Source organism: Natrix helvetica (genome assembly GCF_964273705.1).
Source record: "Natrix helvetica genome assembly, chromosome: 12".
NCBI classification, from domain to species: domain Eukaryota; kingdom Metazoa; phylum Chordata; class Lepidosauria; order Squamata; family Natricidae; genus Natrix; species Natrix helvetica.
Window position 1 is genome coordinate 11,091,938 of NC_138556.1, and position 23,393 is coordinate 11,115,330.

A 23,393-nucleotide genomic window follows, 5' to 3' on the forward strand; every position below is an offset into this window, starting at 1 on the left:
TTGTCCCCATGTATGTTTATAATATTTCATAATATAGAAAGAATTTCTATACATCTTACAACAATTTACACCATGGCTCAGATAAATTGCCAAGGCTTTTCCTTACTTTTAAATGCAAATCATACTACTTTACATATGTAATTCATACATTTTCCTCATGGGAAACTTGTTTGTGTGTGAAAGACAGAAAGGGAAGGGAGGGAGGAAGAAAAGACGGAGGGAGGAAAGAAGGAAGGAAGGAAAAAAGAGAGGGAGGAAGGGAGGGAGGTAATAAGGAAGCTAGGAAGCTAGCAAGGAAACAGTAAGAGAAGGGGCGGGGAGGAGAGACAGAGGGAGGGAGAAAGGAAGGAAGGAAACAGGAAGAGAAGAAGAAGGGAGGAGAGAAGAGATATCCCTCTTTATGTGAAAGCTTTACGTAAAGGTAAAGGTTCCCCTCTCACATATGCACTAGTCGTTCCCGACTCTAGGAGCCATCTCTGTTTCTAAGCCGAAGAGCCAGCACTGTCCAAAGATATCTCCGTGGTCATGTGGCTGGCATGACTAAATGCCGGAGGCGCACGGAACACTGTTACCTTCCCACCAAAGGTGGTCCCTATTTTTCTACTTGCATTTTTTATGTGCTTTCGAACGGCTAGGTTGGCAGAAGCTGGGACGAGTAACAGGAGCTCACTCCGTTAAGCGGCGTTAGGGATTCGAACGGCTGAAATGCCGACCTTTCTGATCGATAAACTCAGCGTCTTAGCCACGGAGCTACTGCGTCCCTGAAAGCTTTAGGCTTTTGCTTTAATAGAAAGAAGAATTAAGGGAAGAATGAATGAAGGGTTAAAGGAAGCCAAAGATCTCCCTTCTGTAGAACACCTGAAAATGCTTTTGTTGTCTACTTTTATGCTCTTGAAAGGATAACATTGCGATGTAAGTAAGGCAAATCTGATCATTCCAAAATGCTTACGCATCATAAGCGTGGTTTAAAATAATCCCTTTGTTTTTCTTTCCTTCTTACCCACCTTTTCCTGATTTTGGTCTTCTTCTTCGTAGAATTCAAATCGTCGTCCATCTAGACTGTAGGAAACTTTGTAAGTCTGGACATACTCTGCGTATCCTCCGCGGCTGGCCCCTTGAGTAACAATCCCAGAGAGGAACATTGTTTTCAACAGATTGACCTGCATGGAATTTAAAAAAAGGGGGGGGGGCTTTAAAATCAAATTGGCTGGGCACATAAATGAAAACAGAAAATGAAAAAAAGCAAATGAAAACAGCAAAACTGAGTATTTGATTCTGTGTCCAAAAGTCAGACTGTATCGAAGTTACATTATTCTTTGAGTCTGTTCTGCATATGTGAACTCTGTTTCTGTTTATTAGCTCAACAAAGTAATTTTCATAAGAAAAGGTTAAATTGTAATCTGCCCAGGGCATAGATGGATCTGTGTTTTTTTAAAAGCCAAGAAATTAAAAGTAACACTTACAGTACAAACTTATCACCAGAAAATGAAAAATTCTGTAAGAATTCCCACGCCAAGCTCTATCTAACGAAGGACCAACTGAAGTTTTATTGTTATTGGAATACTTTTTATACATCATTTTGTGTTTCTGTTTCAACATAGATTAAGAGGTTATTTTATTATATATGAGCTGGATACCCGTGCTCCATGATGAACCCTGTGATTAGGCTACACAGGATGGCTCAGTGGTGGTCGGTGAATAAAACACATAAGGGAATCTCTCCCGCCACCTTGAGTTTGGACACAGTTCCATAGGTAGAAGGTGTAGACATTTTGGTGAGGTACCAATGTTTAGTACTGTAAGGAGCCCGACCGCTCTTGAGTGAAGGAGTGAAACGTCTGCCAGTTTGAACTGAGGTAATGGAATGTGAGGCAACTGGCAGTTGAAACAGAGTTCTTTTCAGGTGGGGAGGGGGAGTAGAACTCCTTAGCATCAGAGCGTGTTAATTCCGTATAAGAAATACTAATGATCTGATGGTCATTTCGAAAAATCCTTTCTTAGCAAGCACCTAGAAGCCAAGAGAAACATACGTGCCAAAGTTCAAGTTTGTAGGCTTTACGGTTCTGGAGACTTCATGATGAGTGAGTGGTATTTGGCTTTTAGATATATAGATTTGGATCTGTACTGAAGAATGTTGGAAGTTACTCTTTTTGTATTGCTTTTCCCCATTTTTTTCCTTGTCCTTTCTAACTTCTTATTCCCTTTGATTCCCTTCCTTCTTTTCCTGTCATTTTGTACTTTATCTCTTTCTGAAACTCATAAAATTGGCTAAAATAAAAAGAGGTAGGATTATAAGGAAGCTTAGCAAGAGGGACATTTACCTTTCCTTCCTCAGATCTATCGCATCACCACCAGCAAATCCTGGCATTGTGTTTATATTTTAAAGAAAGCTTTTGTGATATCAAAAGGAGCATAAAAAGAAGTTTAATCTTGGCAGGCATGCCTACTTCTCCAGATGTTCTTTAACTCCAGATGTTCTTAGCAGGCTTGTCCAACTAAAAAAATAAAGAAGCTGCAATCTAAGAACACCTAGTTGACTTCATAAACACATGGCACAACCTAGGAGAGCAAACCCATCTGGACAAGATTCAGCAGTCCATCTCCATTTAAAAGGCAAAGGCCATTCTTTTGAAGACAGCAAAGTCCACATTTTGGACAGAGAGGACCACTGGTTTGAAAGAGGGGTCAAAGAGGCCATCTATGTCAAAATTGAAACAGCCCTCTCTCAAAAGAGGGGGAGGGATAAGACAACATCTATCTCCGGTCTACAACACAGTCCTTTCAACAGTTCCAAGAAGGCTCCTCACCCATTTGCATCACTCAGGTGATCCCGAGGACACAGATAAACCTCCAAGTTGCCTCCCTCAAAGACTCTCTAAAAGAATGTAAATGGCCACCTTCCATTCCCCACCATCCAGTCAGAGTTGAAGACGCTTTCTTGGATGAGAAGCGAAACGTCTTCAAAGAAAAACAAGAAGCTCCAGTGGCCTCTTGAAAGGAAAACAAAAGCACCTTTGGGACAGCCATGATGTAGATGACTGAGAATCTCTGTAGACACTCTCCGCTACATATTGCATGTCTCAGCGCGGCTGCAGGTTGGGTGAAGAACCCACAGTGTCACGTCATAATCATCAACAGCCACTCAGCTCTGAGGCCAGTTCATACAGTGAGCGCAATAATACCAATAGTCCTTAGACTTATATACCGCTTCACATTGCTTTATAGCCCTCTCTAAGCAGTTTACAGAGTCAGCATCTTTCTCCCAACAATCTGGCTCCTCATTTTACCCATCTCGGAAGGATGGAAGGCTGAGACAACCTTAAACCGGTCAGGATCGAACTGCTGGTAGTCAGCAATTAGCAACAATTAGCCTGCAATATCACAATGTAACCACTGTGCCACCAAGGTTCTTCCTCCCTCCCTCCCTCCCTCCCTCCCTCCCTCCCTCCCTCCCTTCCCTCCCACTTAGCAATAGTATTTAGACTCATATACTGCTTCACGGTGCTTTACAGCCTTCCTTCCTTCCTTCCTTCCTTCCTTCCTTCCTTCCTTCCTTCCTTCCTTCCTTCCTTCCTTCCTTCCTTCCCACTTAGCAGTAGTGCTGAGACTTATATATTGCTTCATAGTGCTTTTATAGCCTTCTCTACGCAGTTTACAAAGTCAGCCTCTTGCCCCCAAAAATCTGGGTCCTCATTTTACCCCCTCGGAAGGATGAGTCAACCTTGAGCCAGTCAAAATTGAACTGCTGGTAGTCGGCAGAATTATCCTGCAGTACTGCATTGTAACCACTGTGCCACCAAGGCTCTTCCTCCCTCCCTCCCTCCCTCCCTTCCTTCCTTCCCACTTAGCAATAGCACTTAGACTCATATACTGCTTCACAGTGCTTTACAGCCTTCTCTAAGCAATTTACAAAGTCATCATATTGCCTCTAACAATCTGGCTCCTCATTTTACTGACCTTATAAGAATGGAAGATTGAGTCAACCTTAAGGCAATCAGAATTGAACTCCAGACTGCGGGCAGACTTAGCCTGCAATACTTTATTCTAACCACTGCGCCACCATGGATAATGACCGTATGTTTCCATTCCCCTTCTTGCTACCTGGAACAGAGGATTCCTCTTGCACCAATACCTGAATCCAAGGTTTTTTGTCATAGCTGCTGGCTGTCCAGGCATTGACAACTCCTCCGTTGTTGAGGCGAGCGCATTCCGGGCCCCAACGTTGCATGCCCAGGAAGCCGTAATATATCGATGATGCTGTCAGCTGGGTGTTGGCAATCGCTCCTGTCTGCATGCCCAACTCATCTCTGCAGCCTGGAGTGGGTGAATTTTGGGGAGGGAGAAATAAGAAAACAAGAGCACTGGAACAAAGCTGGAATAAAAGGGCAGAGGAGGAATGGAAGAATCAGAATTTTAAAATACAAAACAAAACAGGAGAGTTTCCTATAAAATTAGGACCCAATTATCCAATGTACTCCTGGGGAACTCGGGAGTCAAACATGGATCTGGCTACAGTGAAAGGAGAATCATTCACACATCAGGTAGTTCAAGAAATGACTCTGAACTTTGCAGAAGTGTTAAATAAATTTTAGAGGGGGGTGGAGATATCTGTAAGGTGGCAAAGGCACCTTTGATGAGATGGATGGCATACAAATTAGGAAGGAATGAAGGAAGGAAGGAGGGAGGGAGGGAGGAGGAGGAAGGAAGGAAGTGCTTCCTCTGCTTCACTTGCTTGCTACCAGCTGCCATAGAAACGGGGGGAGTGGGGGCATGGTATTTGGGATGGGAATTATATGGTACTGGAGGAGATATGGAAAAGGGAGTTTTCTTCTCACCATCTTCTGCGCATGCTGGTGGCTGGTGTTTGGGCCTGGTCAAGGCCAACTGTCTTGCATACCAACCTGATGATGCCTTATGGAGATGCAACCCACCTGACACCTTAGGGTGTTGCAGATTGGACACTGGGGTGGGGTCATTGGAGGGAGGGGGCTGGGTAATCATTTGATATGTACTTCTTCGCGCTTTTCTGGCTCAGATCTTGCTTTCCTTTCGCTGCTATCTTTTCATAACCAGTAAAAGTATTTTAATTTCCACAAACAAGGGAATTGAGAGTTTTCTTTCTTGGTTATTGATGGAGACACGCCTGACAGGAAGGAGGAAGGGAGGGAAGGGAAGGGAGGGAGGGAGGAAGGAGGGAAAGGAACGGAAGGGAGGAGGGAGGGGAAGAGGGAAGGGAAGGGAGGGAGGGGGAGGAAGGAAGGAAGGAAGGAAGGCAGGAAGGAAGGAAGGAAGGAAGGAAGGAAGGAAGGAAGGAAGGAAGGAAGGAAGGAAGGAAGGAAAAGCGTGAGCAGAGAATGCCAGTTACCACCTGAATTAAAAACAATAATAAATCACCAAAGAACTAGATGGTTAGAAAAACATTGTTCAATTTTTTAACCCAGATTTCACACATGCTGGAGAGCCTTGAGTAAGCCCTTAACCGTTGCAATACAGCCTACCTCACCAGGCAGTTGTAGGATTAAACAAACAAAAAGACAAAGGCCTTTTAATGCTTTTTTAAAAAACGCATTTCAAAAAAAAACCCTCTGAAGCACAATGTCCTTTTGTGCGGCTTGGTTTGTTTTGCGCTGTGCTGCGCTGCTAATGAAAGCAAGCTTTTGCATTTGTTCAGAAAAGCAGAAAACATCCATGCGTTCTCTTGCCTTATGACTGAGCCGTAGGTTTGTGTGTGTGTGTGTGTGTGTGTGTGTGAGAGAGAGAGAGAGAGAGAGAGAGAGAGAGAGAGAGAGAGAAATCACTGCACTTTTGGCTACAAGGACTTACTAAAAGGGAACGAGCAGATCTTAATCAAAGACCTACATAACCCATTTAAAAAAAAACCTCATTGTGAGGATATTTATGAAGAGCTGCCCTGATTAGGAAGATATTTTTTTTGCCCTGAAAATTGCTGGCTAGGGCATATACCCAGATGCACCTGGGATTACTTTCTTGCTCATAGAAATTCCCAAATGTTTCCATTTCCTCCATCCCAGGGTTCTTGAGCGTGCAGGGTGTGTGGCAGGGAAAGGAGGCTACAAGAGTCCCCCACCCTACCCCAAATGGTTGCAGACTTTTCGATATTCCAAGGTGGGAAAAGAGTGACATTGAGAAGAGGGGGGGGGATGGTTGGCGAGAGAGGTGGGGGGAGGACAGTCAGATTGGTCTCAAGATCTCTGTTAATGGCAGCAGTAAACAAGCAATCTTGAATGGTTGGTGGGAGGGAGGGAGGAGGAAGGAGGGAATAGGGAAGGAAGGAAGGAATAAGGAGGGAAGGAAGAAAGGCATAGGGAGGGAGGGAAGGAAAGAAAGAAAGAAAGAAAGAAAGAAAGAAAATAGGGAAGGAAGGAATAGGGAGGGAAGGAAGGAATAAGGAGGGAAGGAAGAAAGGCATAGGGAGGGAGGGAAGGGAAGAAAGAAAAGAAGAAAGAAAATAGGGAAGGAAGGAATAGGGAAGGAAGGAAGGAAGGAATAAGGAGGGAAGGAAGAAAGGCATAGGGAGGGAGGGAAGGAAAGAAAGAAAGAAAGAAAATAGGGAAGGAAGGAGGGAGGGAGGGAAGGAAGGAAGGAAGGAAGGAAGGAAGGAAGGAAGGAAGGAAGGAAGGAAGGAAGGAAGGAATCCTCTTCAATCCCTAGCTGTAACATCTGTCCATCTGTAGCTTTCCACTGTAATATTTTTGTTCTCCTTTCACAAATCTTAAGATTTCCTCAAGCCTGCTGGTATCTCCAGGATGCTTTGAGGTCCATCAGGAACAAACTTTCGGAATATGATCGCTATCAACAGAATATAGAGTTTATCAGACAAAATGCTTTCTGTGGGACCTCTACCTGAGCATGCCCACCTCTTCTTCCCAATGTTCATTTGCTTGCCTCTCTTCCCTTCTTTGTGACTGGCTGGGTGAGATCCAGAGGGAAAGAAGAAGGTGACAAGAGATATGGGTGACCTTTCCGCTGTTCAGTAGCTTAGAAGGACAAGCGGAGAGGCGGGAAATGCAAAGAGGAGATTGTGAAGGTGTGAAATCAAGTTGGGTCCAACATGCTTAGTGCTTGGATAGGAGGAAGGACAGTGAGAAGTAGCCTTCAAAATCAAAAATCATCCTAGAAGAAGCATTGGTTGCAACCATGAAAATTGCCCGGACACTTCCACAAAATCCACCAGGTGGGGTGGTTGCTGGGGATCTAGCTAGAACCTCTAGCTAAGATTCTGTGCAGTTCGGAAAACACCCAAATCCTGCTCCTGGCTGGCCCCGCCCACTCCACCCCTCCCAGCCCATTTTGGATGCAGGTAAGTGCAGGGCAAGAGCAGAGGCTCAGGGAGAGAGAGAAACAGGCATACTGGATGTTCAGGAAAGGCCTCCAGAGCCTGGGGAGGCCGTTTTCGCTCTCCCGGAGGCTCAAGAAAAGTCTCTGGAGCCAGGGAAGGCAAGTCCCCCCATGCCATGGTGCAGGAGACTGACTAGGCCACGCCCACCATGACCACGCCCACCTACCAACCGGGCAGAGAACCCCTTGCTAAAATTCTTGAAGCCCACCCCTGGTTACGATCCAAGGAAACGTTAACTTGTGGGTTTAATGCTTTGTGAACCATGGCTCAGCATTCCTTGAAACTGCAGGAATTGCCCTTCTCAGACCAATGCAGGTGACCTGTGCCTTGGGGGGGGGGGACCCTGTCTTCTCAGTGCAGACAGACCCAGCAATGGTGCTCGGAGCCTTCTTCATTCCGTAACTCTCTTCCAACTCGCTATCGGGACTAAAGACTTACGCAACTGGCAGGTCTTCCCAATGAAGGGCGAGGGGCATTTACAGTCGAAGTTGCCCTTCAGATCCAGGCAGGTCCCTCCATTCTTGCAGGGCTGGGAAACACATTCATTCACGTCTAGGGCAAAAGGAAATGACAGATGCAACACAATTACTCCCAGGTTTCAACAGATTGACCTTTCAAGAAAGCCGGATCAAGCCATGCCTAGTAACAGTAAGACTACGGCAGGGGTGTCAAACTCGGTTTCATTGAGGGCCACATCAGGGTTGCGTTTGACCTCGGGTGGCCAGGGTGGGCATGGGCAGCTCGCCGTCACGCCTGTCAGGGGGGCCTGTGGAGGCCCAAGTGTTCTGCCCACAAAAACAGGCTCCTGAGCTCCGTTTTCATCTTCCACAGCCTCCTGCAGCCCTCTGCCAGTGAGAACGGAGCTTGGGAGGGCCGCCATTTTCACCGGCAGAGGGTTGCAGGAGGCTGTGGCAGCTGAAAACGGAGCTCGGGAGAAGCACCACAGGCCGGTCTTTCACTGTTTCCAGGGCAGCCCCGTGGGCCAGATCTAAATACCCCGCAGGACAGATCCACCACCCCACCTCCCCGGGCCTTGAGTTTGACACCCCTGGACTACAGTCAAATACTTTCCATTATTTGAAAGTATTTCAAATGTGGCTCAAAACACAGCACTGGTTCATACGATATACGTTATTCATTTAGAAAGACATCACGTTGAGTCTTCATTGTTTTCTGGAAAATCCAGAAAATGTTAAGATGAGCATGACATTGGTGCTCTTTTTCCAATGTGATGGTTTTGGGGAAAAAATAGCAAGAGGATGACTAAAATGGCATGTTTTTATGATTGCAAATATATATATATGGGTCCTTCCAGGTTGGCAGGATGCCCATTGTTTGCTAGTTGTATAACTAGCTATTAAGAGGGCAAAGTTCAGATCTGCACACACATCAATCTCTCTCTCTCTCTCTCTCTCCATTTTCCTCTCTCTTGCGGGAACAGACGTTGCATGGCATTACGCTACAGCTTTGTTAACCGTGTTTCGCCGAACATGGTTTCCACCACCGTTTCATCAACCATTTATTTTATTTCATTTATTGGAATTTGTCAAACATAAACAAGAATAAGAGAATAAAAATACAATGACAGGGAGGATAGGCATGTTAGTGCACTTATGCACGCCCCCTCTACTGACCCCTTAAGTATGAAGTGAAGACCATGGAAGTCCCATTTGTGACTGAAACTGTGAAAATGTGTAGCTGAGACAACTGAATCAGGGAGGGCATTCCAGACTTTGACACCTCTATTACAGAAATCATATTTTTTTACAGTCAAGTTTAGAACGATTTACATGCTGTTCGTGCATGTATTATTACGATTAAAACAGAAACAGTCACTTACAGGTAAAACATTGCTACGTATAATTTTGTATGCAATACCTAGGTCAACTGCGACGCAGTTCTAAGTTATCCAATGCAGAATTTCGAGCCTTGCAGCATAGGGAATTCTATTCTGCATCATGAATGTTTATCAGGCTGAGGGACATACTCTCAGTCCTGCTCCTAAACGAACAGGTGTGGACCTGACCTTGGGAATGGAGAAGGACTAAAGAAATCACGAGGATGGGTGGTGAGGTGGCTTTCAGAAAAGATTCCTAAAAAGAAGTAAGCATGAGAAAAGTCTTTACCCTAGTTTGGGTAATGAAACGTCTGCAAGAAGACAACCAGGTTCAGAGGACACCAAGGACCCCATATGAGAAAGGAAGTCAAAATAACATGGCCTTCGTTTGGTAGAAGATGGACAGTGGAAGACATGGACATGCCTTCAAGATTCTGTCATCTATCCTACTACAACAGGGCTGTCAAACTCATGTCGTCATGGTGGCGTCATGTGTCACATTGGGATTTTTCCCCCCCTTCGCTAAACCGGGTGTGAGCGTGGCCCATGCATGACGCATCCAGCTGTGGACCGGGAGTTCAGCAGCCCTGTAGTACAATAAAAGATATTCCTGCAATTCCTGTGGTGCCTGTTTCTTAACTTGAACTATCTCCAAGGAATGACATCCTATCACAAAACGTCCTTTTTTTATCACTGCAAAAAGAAACACAGGGAGATAAGATGAAGGATGAGGGAGTCCGAAATACTGGCTCATTGTTCGGTTTTGCATCTCACAATGCCATGAGAACAGAAGAGGCTCTCAGTGAGTCTTGCAGGGGGCAAGAATGGCATAAAATGGTGACATTTTTCTGGATGGACCTGAGAGAGTTGGGTAGGGATGCCCGTAGTTTTAAGTCCCACTTATGAGCTTCTGGTTCGAAACTGCCAAGAGCAGAATCGTCTGTGACCTGTGGGATATCTTTCCAGAAGAAAATCATACTCACTGTACTGGCAATGTTTGCCATTATACCCGGGACGACAGATGCACATGTATTCATTGAAGGCATCACCCCGATTGGGAAGTAACTTGCATTCCCCGTCATTCTTGCATGGATTTGGATGGCAGGGACCTAAAAGCGTGAAAGGCAGGAGGAGGAAGAAATTGGGAAGAAAAGGAACACAATCAGCCTCCGCAAAATCCGTCTCTCTTAAGAGTAGCATTGAGCCAGTGGTTAGAGTGCAGTACTGCAGGCTACGTCTGCTGACTGCCGGCTGCCTGCAATTCGGCAGTTCAGTTCTCACCAGGCTCAAAATCGACTCAGCCTTCCATCCTTCTGAGGTCGGTAAAATGTGGACCCAGATTATTGGGGGCAATATGCTAACTCTTTAAAATGCTTAGAGAAGGCTGTAAAGCTCTGTGAAACAGCATATAAGTCTAAGTGCTATTGCAATTGTATTTAAAACAACCTAAAGTAGCTACATCACCCTTTTCCCCATTGCCTGCATCTTAATTCAAGAGAAAGAATGAACAGCTGCTGAATTCTAAATGTGATTTGCATATTATAATGGCATGTATGTATGTATGTATGTATGTATGTATGTATGTTTGTATGTATGTATGTATGTGTATATGTATATGTACATATATATATGTATATATATATATGCATGCTCTGTTTGTGTGTGTGTGTGTGTGTGTGTGTGTGTGTGTGCGTGTGTGTGTGTTCTAGCATAACTCTGGAACACCTCGAGCAATTTCAACCAAACTTGGTACACAGATGACTTACTCTCTGGAAACAAATACTGTAGGGGTAAGTCGCCCCTAAAAACCCCTCAGAATGTGTGTTCTGTTAAGATATAGCCTGTTGTGCCTTCAAATGACTTCTACTGTACTGCCGTAAAAGGGCTTCTACTGTACAGCGCAGTGGAGTTGCCATAGTAACGGCTTCACAGTACTCCACAAGGGGGCTCCCTCTGGTAAGGGGGAAAATCCAGCATTAGAAATTATGTTTGGTGCGGATATTTTCCCCTTATAAATAAATACCCGGGCAATGCCAGGTTATTAGCTGGTGGTTAATAAAGTTTGGTCCATTTGCCATGATTCAACCTTTAGATACATTTGACCTGGATGACCAAGTCTTCATTGACAGAAACTACCCAACGAGCTGTCCAGATTTGTTGGGCAATCCTCTCCTCCCCTAGAAACTTAGTGGAAGAGATGCGCTGCCAAGGAAGGCAACATTCACAAGAATTCTGGCTTAGTGGACATTCAGACAGGACCTATTCTATAATAGAGGGCAATCTGCGGTTCCTGGACCTCCCCTTCATGGCCCTAGGAGTCCTCTCTGCTCTGACCACTGAGGTTTATTGAATTGAATTTTATTCAGCAGCACGGTTGCCAAAACTGTCTGGTATTGGTCACACCACATCTGGACCGTTTAGAAAAGGCTTCTAAATGGGACTTCTAAACATCTGGGCTAAGAATGTCATACTTACCTTTCTCAGTTTCATTGCAGGTAGGTCCAGTGAAACCGTCTTCACAGATACAGAAGAAAGGAGATTCATCTAGACTCTTGAGGCAAGTTCCTCCATTCTGGCACAGATTTACATCACAGAAATCACCTATTTTAAAAAAAAACACACACAATTTAACATATCAGCGCAATAGAGAAGAAAAGGCTTGCATCTCTGCCCTTCTGAGCATTTATCTAACCCTCTCTCTCTTATTTCCAGTGTTGTGCAGATAGAACAGCAGGGCTCTTGCACAGATAGCAAACGGGTGAAAGAACATCCAGCAAAAGAATACACCCACACACACACACACACTTCCAAACAAGGGCATGAAACCCATTCCAGGTCAAGGGTTACACTAATGTTTTATGTGACACACTGGCCAAGGCAAGAGCAAGATTGCATTTCAAGGCAATGAAGCTTTTGATATCATTACCGCTGAGCTAATTATTTATTCATTCCTTTGTCCGGGGGTCAAAAGAATTACCACGTGGAGCTGACTTGGGTCACACCCAACTCACTGAATAGGCATGCAAATCTATAGAGCCACCAATGGCAAGAGGAAAAAAGCTCCTGGCTCAGATCAAAAGCTGATCAGTTTTGACACTTCTGTTCATAGAGGAACAAGGAAATGATTCTGGGCAATTCACAAGCAGGGTCCAATGGTCACTGGCCTCTCTCCTGTTCTTGTTCTACAATGCACAGTTTTCAGTGTTGTAGCCATTCTGACCTTAGATATAATCTCCATCATCCTAACCAATAAAAATTGAAAGTCTTATCATCCATGAATTAGTTTAATCCCTTCTAAAAGACTTGGAAAATAGTCCCTGCTTTCGAACCCCTGGATATATAATTTTCCTTTTCAACCTAAGGTAAAGGTGTTCCCTACTCTAGGGGGCGGTGCTCATCTCAGTTTCAAAGCCGAAGAGCCAGCGCTGTCCGAAGACGTCTCCGTGCTCATGTGGCCGGCATGACTAAACGCCGAAGGTGCACGGAACGCTGTTACCTTCCCACCAAAGATGGTTCCTATTTTTCTACTTGCATTTTTGTGTGCTTTGGAACTGCTAGGTTGGCAGAAGCTGGGACAAGTAACAAGAGCTCCCTCCGATACGCGGCGCTAGGTATTTGAACCGCCGAACTGCCAACTTTTCTGATCGACAAGCTCAGCATCTTAGCCACTGACCCACCGCATCCCTGAGGCCCATGGTTATTCAATACTTAATTACCGTTGATAAAGAGCTACCTTGTGTGCGTACCAAATCACTCATGCTCACTTACTGCAGGGCTTTCCAAAAAGAAAAAGACAGAAAAAGAGAAGTCACCATCACAGACTCAAACTCTCTGAGATCAGACAGATGGGGTAGCTTCCCACACTGGCTCATGAAATGCAGCTTTCTTTGGCTTAAGCTACTCCCAAGATCTTTTTATAGCACAAGTTCCTTGGAGCTAATCTCACTTCCTGCCCTTCCGCAGACTTCACCGCAGACTTTGCCAAGAAACTTGGCTCCATGCAGGGAGTTCAAAGGTGCTGCTGTGACTCCTACAGCCAATCCCGGGGCAGAAAAAAAGGCAGCAGCGTTGGGTAGGAGTTCAAGTCCTTGCTTGTACTGTTGTTGCCCTGGCTGGTTCTAGATGACTTCACCCTCTATCTATGCATTGCCGTGAGACAGAACCAAAGGAGAAGAGCTTGCCAGTTGAAAGGAAGCAAAACACTGTCTTTATCCAACTCAAGACCATCAAAGGCTGGGAAGAGAGTCTCACTCTTGAACAGCTTTCAGCCAAGGATTTCTAAGGTGTCTGCCAAGCTACTGTAAAAACCCTAGACCTCTTGGAAGACAGAGATGGTTTGAATAACCATGTGCTTTTATTGTCAGGGTTCCAAGTAACATTCCCCCCAGCAAAAGAAGTTCCTCAAAGTTCCATTTTATTAGAGATGTCATATTGGCACATCTGGGAAAATCCGAATCTGAAAGCTTCCAGGTTTTCCCCACCCAAAAGAAAGTTCAAGTCCCTGCCCAGCACCCACATGGTCCAATCAGGCACCATCCAAAACTGGAGATGCCTCCCAATCACACCATCGCACCTGCAGGGCAAGTTGTCCTTGATGCTCTGATGAAGGAATGTTATTATGACTATACATCTCCCATACTCCAGATAATCCCCCCCCCTCCCATTTTCCCACAGCATTGAATGTGGCAGGCCTAAAGGCCCAATGCAAAAGGTGGCTTCCAAGGCCTGACGTTTATTTGTTTGGATTCTTCTCTTGCATTCCTCCAGGGCTCCTTTGAAGTCAAGGTTCATTCACTCACTTCCAACAGGTGGGAAATTTCAGATGCAATGCTAGTTAAAGCTAGTTTAAAAATTTTTTTTAGAAAAACCTAATACAAACTCAGATAAAGTGAGATAAATAAAAGGAGAAACAAGAAACTGAAGAAAAAGCTAAAAATGCAAGAAAGGGGGGGGGGAGATTAAAATAAAATAGAAAAGAAAGAAAGATAATAAGAAACTGAATGTAGAATAATAGAGTTGAAAGGGATCTTGAAGGTCTTCTAGTCCAACCCTCCTCAAGCAGGATACCCTATACCATTTCAGACAAATGGTTGTCCAATCTCTTTTGAAAGCCTCCGGTGATGGAGCATTCACAACTTCTGAAAACAAGCTATTCCATCAGTTGATTGCTCTCCCTGTTAATACATTTCTCCTTAGTTCTAACGTTGCTTCTCTCCTTTGGTTAGTTTCCATGCACTGTTTCTTGTCTTGCCTTTTGGTGCTTTGGAAAATAGTTTGACTCCACCTCATCTTTGTAGGAGCCCCTCAAATCTGTAGAGATTCTCAAGTCATCCAGATCAAGGTTATCCCAAAGTTGCTTTTTTTAGGAGGCCACTGTATTTTCTAGTTTTTTCTTTGAAGACGTTTCACTTCTCATCCAAGAAGCTTCTTCAGCTCTGACATAATAGTGGGCAATGGAAAGGTTTATATCAAATGACCAGCTGTCTGCAAGGAACATAAATCCTTCCAGTGACGTGCGGTGAGGTTTAGGGCTGGTGAGGCTGGTGATGTCATCAAATTATCATAATGAAGGGAGGACTGTGACAACTTTGATCTTTGCAAGCGTGCAAGCAAAATACACCAGGATCATGGTGGCGGGGACAGCAACTCCTTCCGCTGCGCTGTGGAGAAGAGCCACAGGAAGGAGGGGAATGGGACCACGTGTGCAGGAGGCAGACCTTCATGTTGGCTCAGGAAGAAAGGGAATGGGACCACATGTGCAGGAGGCTCCTCAGCACCAGCCTCAGATCAGCACGAGCCATGGTCCCCTTCCCCTGCACATGTGGTCCCATTCCCCTCCTTCCTGAGCCAACATGAAGGGGACCGCGGCTGCGCTGATCTGAAGCTGGTGCTGAGGAGCCTCCTGCACACGTGTGGCTCTTCTCTGCAGCGCAGTGGAAGGTGTTGCTGTCCCTGTCGCCGTGGTCCTGGGGTATTTTGCTTGCATGCGCAAGAAAGAGATGAAAAAGTGGAGATTTTTCTTTTCTTTTCACGATGAGAGCGGTGAGGCTCTGCCTCCCCTGCCTCCCCTGACTGCACGTCACTGAATCCTTCTATTCCCCACTATCCTGTCAGAGCGGAAGAAGCTTCTTGGATGAGAAGGGAAACGCCTTCAAAGAAAAACCGAGAAAGTTTCATGTAGTGACCGTTTTGCAACAGCACTGAAAAAAGTGGCGTACAGCCGTTTTTCACACCACCTTTGTAGCATCCTCATGATCATGCGATCAAAACCCAGAGGCTTGGCCACTGGTTCATAGTTACGACCGTTGCAGTGTCCCTGCAATTGTTTAAGTTAGTCAACATGGCTGGTAAGTGAATCTGGCTTCCCCCGTGGACTTGTCCGAAGGTCGTAAAAGGGGATCATGTGACCCCATCATGTGTGAACCAGTTGTCAAGCATCTGGATTTTGATCACGTGACCAACGGTCCTAACAGAGGTGGGTTGCTCCCGGTTTGACCCGATTTTGCCGAACCGGTAGTGGTGATTCAGCCTGGGTCGCAGAACTGGCAGCGACCCAGGCTGGCCACGCCCCCGAACCGGTTCCCCAGTCTCTTCTGCCATTGCCAGCATGTTTCTGAACAATTTACAGTCAACTGTGCATGCGCAAGCAACACGCGGTAGGCGGGCGCACACATGAGCAAAGCGAGCAGCGTGTGTGCAAAGGCCGCACATGAAGTGAACCAGTACAGGAACCCACCCCTGGATCCTAAATGTGGAAAATGGTCATCACTCGCTTTTTTCAGTCCCGCTTCTCTTCCAACAGTCACTAAATGAACTGTTGTAAGTCGAGGACTACCTGTACTTAGGGATTATGAGCCTTGCCATCCAAATAAAACTTCAGCGTGACGGACTGGAGAAGGTTGAAGGGCCTCTCTTTCGGCCCTCTTCTCTTCCTACTTCCGTGAGCCAATTAAGTTTGTGTCATTCTGATATTTACTTTCCAAACACAAGCCCATTTCTGTCCCTTAATTAAGCAACCTTCCTGTCCCTTAAATAAACAGCCAAGGAACAATGGGAACAGAAACCTTATCTGGCAGCAAAGGATAACAAGCTAACAAGGGAAGCATTGCCTAAGGATTGCAACTTCGTGTCAAGAACGCTGGATTCGGGCCAGCTTCTTGTTGTCATAACTTTACTCCTTATTCAAAATTTGGATGATCAGCATCATGGAATCTTAAATATAGATAGAGCGTCTATTGTGCAGGAGCTACTCCCCCAAATCTATCCATATTTAGGGAAGTTGGAGAGATGAACACAAGAAAAAAAGTGAAAACTACCCAGTTTCAAAAGTAGTACTAAGGCTTCACCATTTCTCCAAATCTCGATAAAAAATGCATTTGTTGCTCTACCACCTCCTTAAGGCACTCAGAATACAGGATTTGCATGTAGGCCTCCTCATCAGATGTTCAACATCTTAATACTGTCTGCCTTTTCCTATGCCTTCTTCTCCCTCCCTCTCTCTCTTATCCTTCCTCTCTCTGTGTGTCTCTCTTTCCATCCCACCCACTCTCTCTCTCTCATCCTTCCTCTCTATCTGTCTCTCTCTCCATCTTTCCCTCTCTCTCTGTCTCTCTCTCTATCCATCCCTCCCCCTCTCTGTCATCCTTCCTCTCTGTCTCTTTCTTTCCATCCCTCTTCTCTCTCCATCCCTCTCTCCCTCACCCTCTCTCTCTCCATCCCTACCCCCTCTCTCCATGCATCCCTCTCTCTCTCACCCTCCCTATCTGTCTCTCACCCTCTCACCCTCCATATCTGTCTCTCTCTCACCCTCTCTCCCTCTCTCTCTCATCCTTCCTCTCTATTTGTCTCTCTCTCTCCATCCCTCTCTCCCTCCCTCTCTCTCTCTCTCCATCCCTATCCCCTCTCTCTCACCCTCTCTCTCTCTATCTGTCATATGTTCATTCGCATAATGACTTGGTCCTTGGAATGCCACTCAGTCACTAAGTGGAGAGCAGGTGCAGACGTAGGATTAAGAAAACTTAAACACTCCTTTTCATCTAATTACTAAATAGACTCTTACCAGCTAATGCAGAAACTATCCCGTCATTCCTCCCCAGTCAGAACTGATTTCATTCCAGAATTATCAACAGAGGGGGCAAAGACCATCAGATGCATTTAAGGACCTTGAATTTATCCCTTGATCACTTCTTGGTTACCGAAGCTGAACCAGCCACAACTGGGGAAATGACTTCCGGGCAGAAGTGAGAAGATGCGCTTTTGCTAACTGTGTTGATACCTTCTTCAGGGAGGATCTAAAACCTCTTTATCCATTCCCTCTCTTCTCTCCATTGGCATCCTTCAGTCTCCAAAGACTATGGTATCGTGCTCTGGAAAGAGGTCCTAAAGCAGCATCTGGAGTGGCTAAGAAGGCCAATTCGGGAAGGGCAATCCCTTGCACACTGAGGGCAGATACATTCAATTGCTGAGACTCCACCCCACAAGGGATTATGGCAGCTGGCTGGGGAATTCTGGGAGTTGAAGTCCACAAGTCTTAAAGTTGCCAAGTTTGGACACCCCTGGATTATGGGGTTGTTAAAAGAAGATGTACCTTCACCCTCCTTCATGAAAGACTGCCTTGTTTTTAAATGCTTGTGACAGCAAGAAACCTCACGCTGAGATTTTCATTTCTGCAACTGGCTTTACCCAAACCTCTTCAAAACTAACTGGTTTCATTTTCCTTTGTCAAAAGGGCTGAAAGTGCTGAATCAGCTCAGAAACATCCCAACTGTCTGGGCAGGTAAAATGCTTACTGCTGCAGATTCAGGCCAAGCCTCACGCAAGCAGCTCACGGTAGAAATTTAAACCATTCCTTCCTGCTGTCACCATCCATCAGGAATAAAAGTACATCATGCTTTCTCCTTCAGTGCTTGTTTTGGAAAGGAGGCAAATCCTTAGCAGAAACAAAAAGCTCTCAGATATGGTGACAAGCATCGCAAGTTAGTTTACATAACGCTTGTCACTTTGTTCTGCACTGAATGAGGATTAGCGTCACACACAGCATGCTAAGCCAAAATATGACTAGCTTGGCTTTGACTCAGTGTGTTATACAAAGCAAGCCCCTGTTATTCACAAGCCATGATTTATGACTTAATGTTGTGTGAATTCAGCCAATGGGGGCTTAGTCAACAAATCATTATTTAAGTGCAATACACAAACTATGTTTATAGTTTGGTTCTTCCTCCAAATGGTTTAAGTTGATCTTTTCTAGAATGTAACTTCTTCCCCAATGTAACGGCTGGGGAAGGTTTATTCAAACACAACTTACTGAATAAGCCATCATAGGCTGGTTTCACACGACCATGTAAGCTATAAACCATGGTTTACAAATTGCAATGGCCAGATTTGAGGTGGGTGTGGAAAAATATACCTGTCAGCGTTCCAAATATCATCCAGAATTAAATCAGAATCCAAGGCAGAGCCTTCCTCAAAGTTCCAATTTAATAAGAGAGACATGTTGGGACGTCTATGGAAAACCCAAATCTGAAAGCTTCCTGGGTTTTCCACCCAGTTGAAAGTTCATGATCTTGCCCCACACCCACAAGTCCATCACATGGTCCAATCTTCCACTGCTCCGCTGGCATTTCCACCCATCTAGTTCTGGTCAGGTGCAGAGACAAAGGATGACCTTGGGCTTCTAGAAAGGAATGTTTTATTTTGACAACAACACATTCTACTCCTTACTATTCCCCCTCCCCATTACCTCACTAATGAAACAGCATAGTAAAATAATAGAGAGTTTGGCAGGCCAAAGATCCTAAAAGGAATATGACTGCAGGCCTGGCCAATACCTTTTTAAGGCTTAAGCTGGGGATTCTCAAATAATGGTTCAGGTTAGGATTAGGGGGTGCCGTAAGCAATTTAGAAGGTGGTCACAGCCCCCAAAAGTGGGAATGCTGCAAAACCTCACTGGGCACTTTGTGTTAGCCTGAAGAAGTTTGGGGGCAGCTGCAATACCTCATAAACCCGAGACTCTCAGGGATTAAAAAAAAGTTTACATTTATTAAAAGTAAGTGGTGCATTTTTTAAACCATCCATATCCCCAATAGATTCTAAATTAGCATGGCCATGGTTATCCCAATGGTGCTTCTCAAAATGCAAAACTGGGAAGAAAGTCCAGTTGCATTTTGAAAAACACCTTTGGGATATCCATTTGATTTATGTATGAGACATCCCAAGAGGTTTGTGAAGCCCGACTTATGAGTGATGTAGAAATCCAGCTATATTGTCTTCACGGCAGTGCAATGGGGTGTGATGGCTCTCTAAATAGGGATAGGGTCCCAATATTTGGCTTAATGCTTGAATGACATTTGGTGGTAGGGAGGAACCCGCTTGCATATCTCAACCTACAATCAGAGGTGGCATTCAGCAGGTTCTGACCAGTTCTGGAGAACCGGTAGTGGAAATTTTGAGTAGTTGCGAGAGCCAGTAAATACCACCTCTGACTGGCCCCGCCCCCATCTATTCTCTGCCTCCCGGGTCCCAGCTGATGGGGAGGGAATGGGGATTTTGCAGCCACGCCCACAGAACTGGTAGTAAAAAAAAAACGGAATCCCACCACTGCCTACAAAGGTGTTATTACCAATGTATTCAGAGTTTTAAGAACTTACTTTCGAAGTATTTATCCTTGATTAAACTTGGAATTTCAAACATTATAACAAGATCAAAGAGGCAAGCATCAGATCCCCAAGACAGCAATTTGGCGCAGGAGCAGAAGAATATTTTAGAGCCAAGTTAGGATCCGCAGCCTGTATTTTTCCAATCCATCTCCAAAACTTAAACTATAAAGTCTCCAGCTTTCGCTCAACCTCAAGTGGATCCCCGCCGAAGTGTGCGGAGGGAAGAAGATGTTATTATCCTTATTTGCCTTATTCACCAGAAAAAAACACCCTGTTCTCCACACATACAGAAAAATTATACACTGCCTACTGGCAACAGTTCAAGGCTGCAAGCGGTCACTGAGAAGAGAAACGGTTACTAGCATAGGCATGAGAGGTCCTTGGTGCTCTCCGAATTTGCTTGTTTTCTTGCAGACGTTTCATTAACCAAACTAGGTAACATCATCAGTACTAGTAAGGAGTGAGATTTGCGAGGAGGAGGAGGAGGAGGAGGAGGAGGAGGAGGAGGAGGAGGAGGAGGAGGAGGAGGAGGAGGAGGAGGAGGAGGAGGAGGAGGAAGCAGAGCAGTTGGAGTCCTTGGTGGTCTATGAGTTTGGTGCTTTTCTTGCAGACGTTTCATTAACCAAACTAGGTAACACCATCAGTGCTAGTGAGGAGTGAGATTTGCGAGGAAGAGGAGGAGGAGGAGGTGGTGGAGGAGGAGGAGGAACAGGAAGAGGAGGAGGAGGAGGAAGCATAGCAGTTGGAGTCCTTGGTGGTCTCTGATTTTGGTGCTTTTCTTGCAGACGTTTCATTACCCAAACTAGGTAACAACATCAGTGCTAGTGAGGAGTGAGATTTGCAAGGAGGAGGGAGACCGTGATGGGAAGTCCTTGGTGCTCTCTGAGCTTGCTTGACTTCTTGTCGACATTTCATTAACCAAACTAGGTAACAACATCAGTGCTAGTTATCTAGTTTGAGTAATGAAATATCTACAAGGAAACAAGCAAGCTCAGGGACCACCAAGGACCCCTCATGTCAACCCTGAGCAACCTATATTCTCCTTTATTAGTAGACTAAGCATGGTTAGGAAAAATAGGTCCTGGCTAACAACGTTTTGCAGATTTACCTATTAGCCATCTCAAATTAAATCTCCAGTTTCTATAACAATAAGAGTTCCTTTGATCCAAGATTGTCCCTGTCCAACTATGCAATTTATCTTATTTTAAAGCTACCACCTCAATAAGAAGAAGCTGCAGTGAAGCTGAACCAGCCAACTACACACTTAAATTAATGAGCTGACTTCATTTCAGCCGAGTAAGCAGAGGCAGGCTCTATGGGAATGTCAAAAGGCATGCTGTCATCTAAACATGTACAGAGTTTTCTTCTCACTCTCAGGAACCACAGATAGGAAGTGCGTGTATCAAGACAAAAATGTCCAGGTTTTCAAGGACAACGAAGCCCAGAGAGATGTGTTGTTTAGCAGTAAAACATATGTTTCACTGACCAAAGATTTTTGTCCCAGGGAAGGCTCTGATTTGAAACCTCAAAGACATCTTAGTCAGTGGCTGCTTTCACCCAGCACATTAACCCATGGATAACCGAACTAGACAGAACAAATTCAACTGCCTGGATTGGCACACCATGCTGGACCACAAATCAGCCAAGCATCCTTCAGCTAACATACTGCAAACTGTTTTAAAAATAAACAGTATGCATACTGAGTTCACACATCATGCCAAGACCTCATTGGTTTGAACCAGAGTTTGCTGAATAACCACCATTGCCTGGATTCAGACATTTCTCTAAGGCTCAGAGCAGAGGGGATCAAGCCTCCTTTTGGGGGCCTTCAAAGGTCAGCACACTGCTTGAAGGTGCAGGAGAGAGATCACAGGTTAATGCACTGCAGCTAATTGGTGTCTCCCAATTTTACTTCAAGCTTCACTTACAGACATTATGTGACGTGGTCCCATCAACTTGGCGACCACAGTAATCCCCAAACTACACTTGAGATTGTTTATCTTGGGCTAAAGTGATCCACAAACCTAACCATTGCCTACAAATCACAACAATTGAGTTCAACACTCTAAATCCAAATCAAGCTAACAATATGCCTTCCATGGAGGACCTGTACACTGCACAAGTCAAAAAGAAAGCTGTGAAAATATTTACAGATCCCTCACATCCTGGATATAAATTGTTTCAACTTCTACCCTCAAACCGATAGGCACTGCACGCCAGAACAACTAGATACAAGGAGTGTTTTTCCCCCAAACACTATCACTCTGCTAAACAAATAATTCCAACACTGTCAAGCAATTCACTAAGGCTGCATTACTATCACTATTAGTCTGCTCATAGTTCCTATCACCCACCTCCTCCCACTTATGACTGCAGGACTGTAACTTTGTTGCTGGCATCCTTACAACTTATATTGATATTGATTTTTTCCTGATTGCTTATTTGTACCCTGTGACTATAATTAAGTGTTGCACCTTATGATTCTTGGGGAATGTATCTTGTATTTTTATGTACACTGAGAGCATATGCACCAAGACAAATTCCTTGTGTGTCCAATCACACATGGCCAATAAAGATTTCTATTCTATTCTATTTTCTTTATTCTTTATTCCCTATTCTATTTTCTTTATTCTCTATTCTATTCTATTTTCTCTATTCTATTCTATTCTACACCGGCAAAGATAAAAACAGGATTCCTTGCTTTTTCTAGCAAAGCAAGATTACTTAGCACACCGTACTTAATAAGTCAGCTCGGGGAAGACTTAACCGCTGGCACTCACGTGCAAAATGGAAACCTTCACCTCGGGAGATTACCGATTTTGCGTGCCGAGCGAAACCAGGCGCGTCAAAGCGCAAGAGAACGAGCAGCCTGAGCTGAAAAGGATCAGATTCAACACCCCGTGGGAACGCGACGGAACCCCCCGCGGCAGGTTTCGAGCGCAGGAGGACGGGGGTCTCGACCCGAGACCCCGTCGCGCGCTCTCCCCCCCCCAATTAACCGGTGGCACGGGAGCCCCTCGAGAATCATAAAGGCAGCAATCAAATCCCGGCTCTCTCCCTTACCTCTGATGCTGCTGAAGGCGGAGAAGGCGAGCCAAAGCCCCAGTAGGAGCTGCCAGGCGCTGGATCTCTCCATGGGGTTCCCTCCGGCGCAGGACTCCCGTCCCGTCCCTAACTCCGCGGCTGTTTGTGTTTGGCTTCCTCTCTCGCCGGGATGGAAGTCGGTGAGCGAGTGACTCAGTGCCCTCCGCCCCCTCGCTCCCCGGGGACTCGAGCCTGCCAGTTACGCCCGGCCTCCACGTGCTCCAGCCGGCCAGCCAATGGAGAGACGGCCCCGGGGAAGCCGAAGGGGAGAGGGCAGGCTCGGATCTCTCCCTCCCATCCCCACCCACCCCAAAAAAGCCGCCTCCTTTGGCTCGGATGGGCCCCGGCTGATGGACCAGGCTGGGCGGACAACCGTCAACTTTTCCAAAAGGAGAAGGAGGAAAAAAAATCGGTGCGCTCCTTTTCAGGGTTCCAGGAATGGTCTTCTTAGCCATTG

At 45.4% G+C, this 23,393-nt stretch overlaps 1 protein-coding gene across 2 annotated transcripts in view; it reads right to left on the reverse strand.

Moving 5' to 3' along the window:
* MFGE8 (milk fat globule EGF and factor V/VIII domain containing) overlaps nucleotides 1-23,122 on the reverse strand; it is a 34,916-nt gene extending 11,794 nt beyond the window's left edge. Inside the window, exons 1-6 of one of the 2 annotated variants that reach the window (XM_081964552.1) lie at nucleotides 22,916-23,122; nucleotides 11,673-11,798; nucleotides 10,181-10,306; nucleotides 7,799-7,912; nucleotides 4,133-4,314; nucleotides 1,005-1,160 (exon numbers count right to left, since the gene is read on the reverse strand). In XM_081964552.1, coding sequence (XP_081820678.1) covers nucleotides 1,005-1,160; nucleotides 4,133-4,314; nucleotides 7,799-7,912; nucleotides 10,181-10,306; nucleotides 11,673-11,798; nucleotides 22,916-22,988 — 777 coding nt within the window. In that variant the 5' untranslated portion in view covers nucleotides 22,989-23,122. The remainder of the gene's footprint in view (nucleotides 1-1,004; nucleotides 1,161-4,132; nucleotides 4,315-7,798; nucleotides 7,913-10,180; nucleotides 10,307-11,672; nucleotides 11,799-22,915) is intronic. The other variant, XM_081964553.1, reaches the window with a different exon arrangement.
* Between the last annotated feature and the right edge of the window lie 271 nt (nucleotides 23,123-23,393).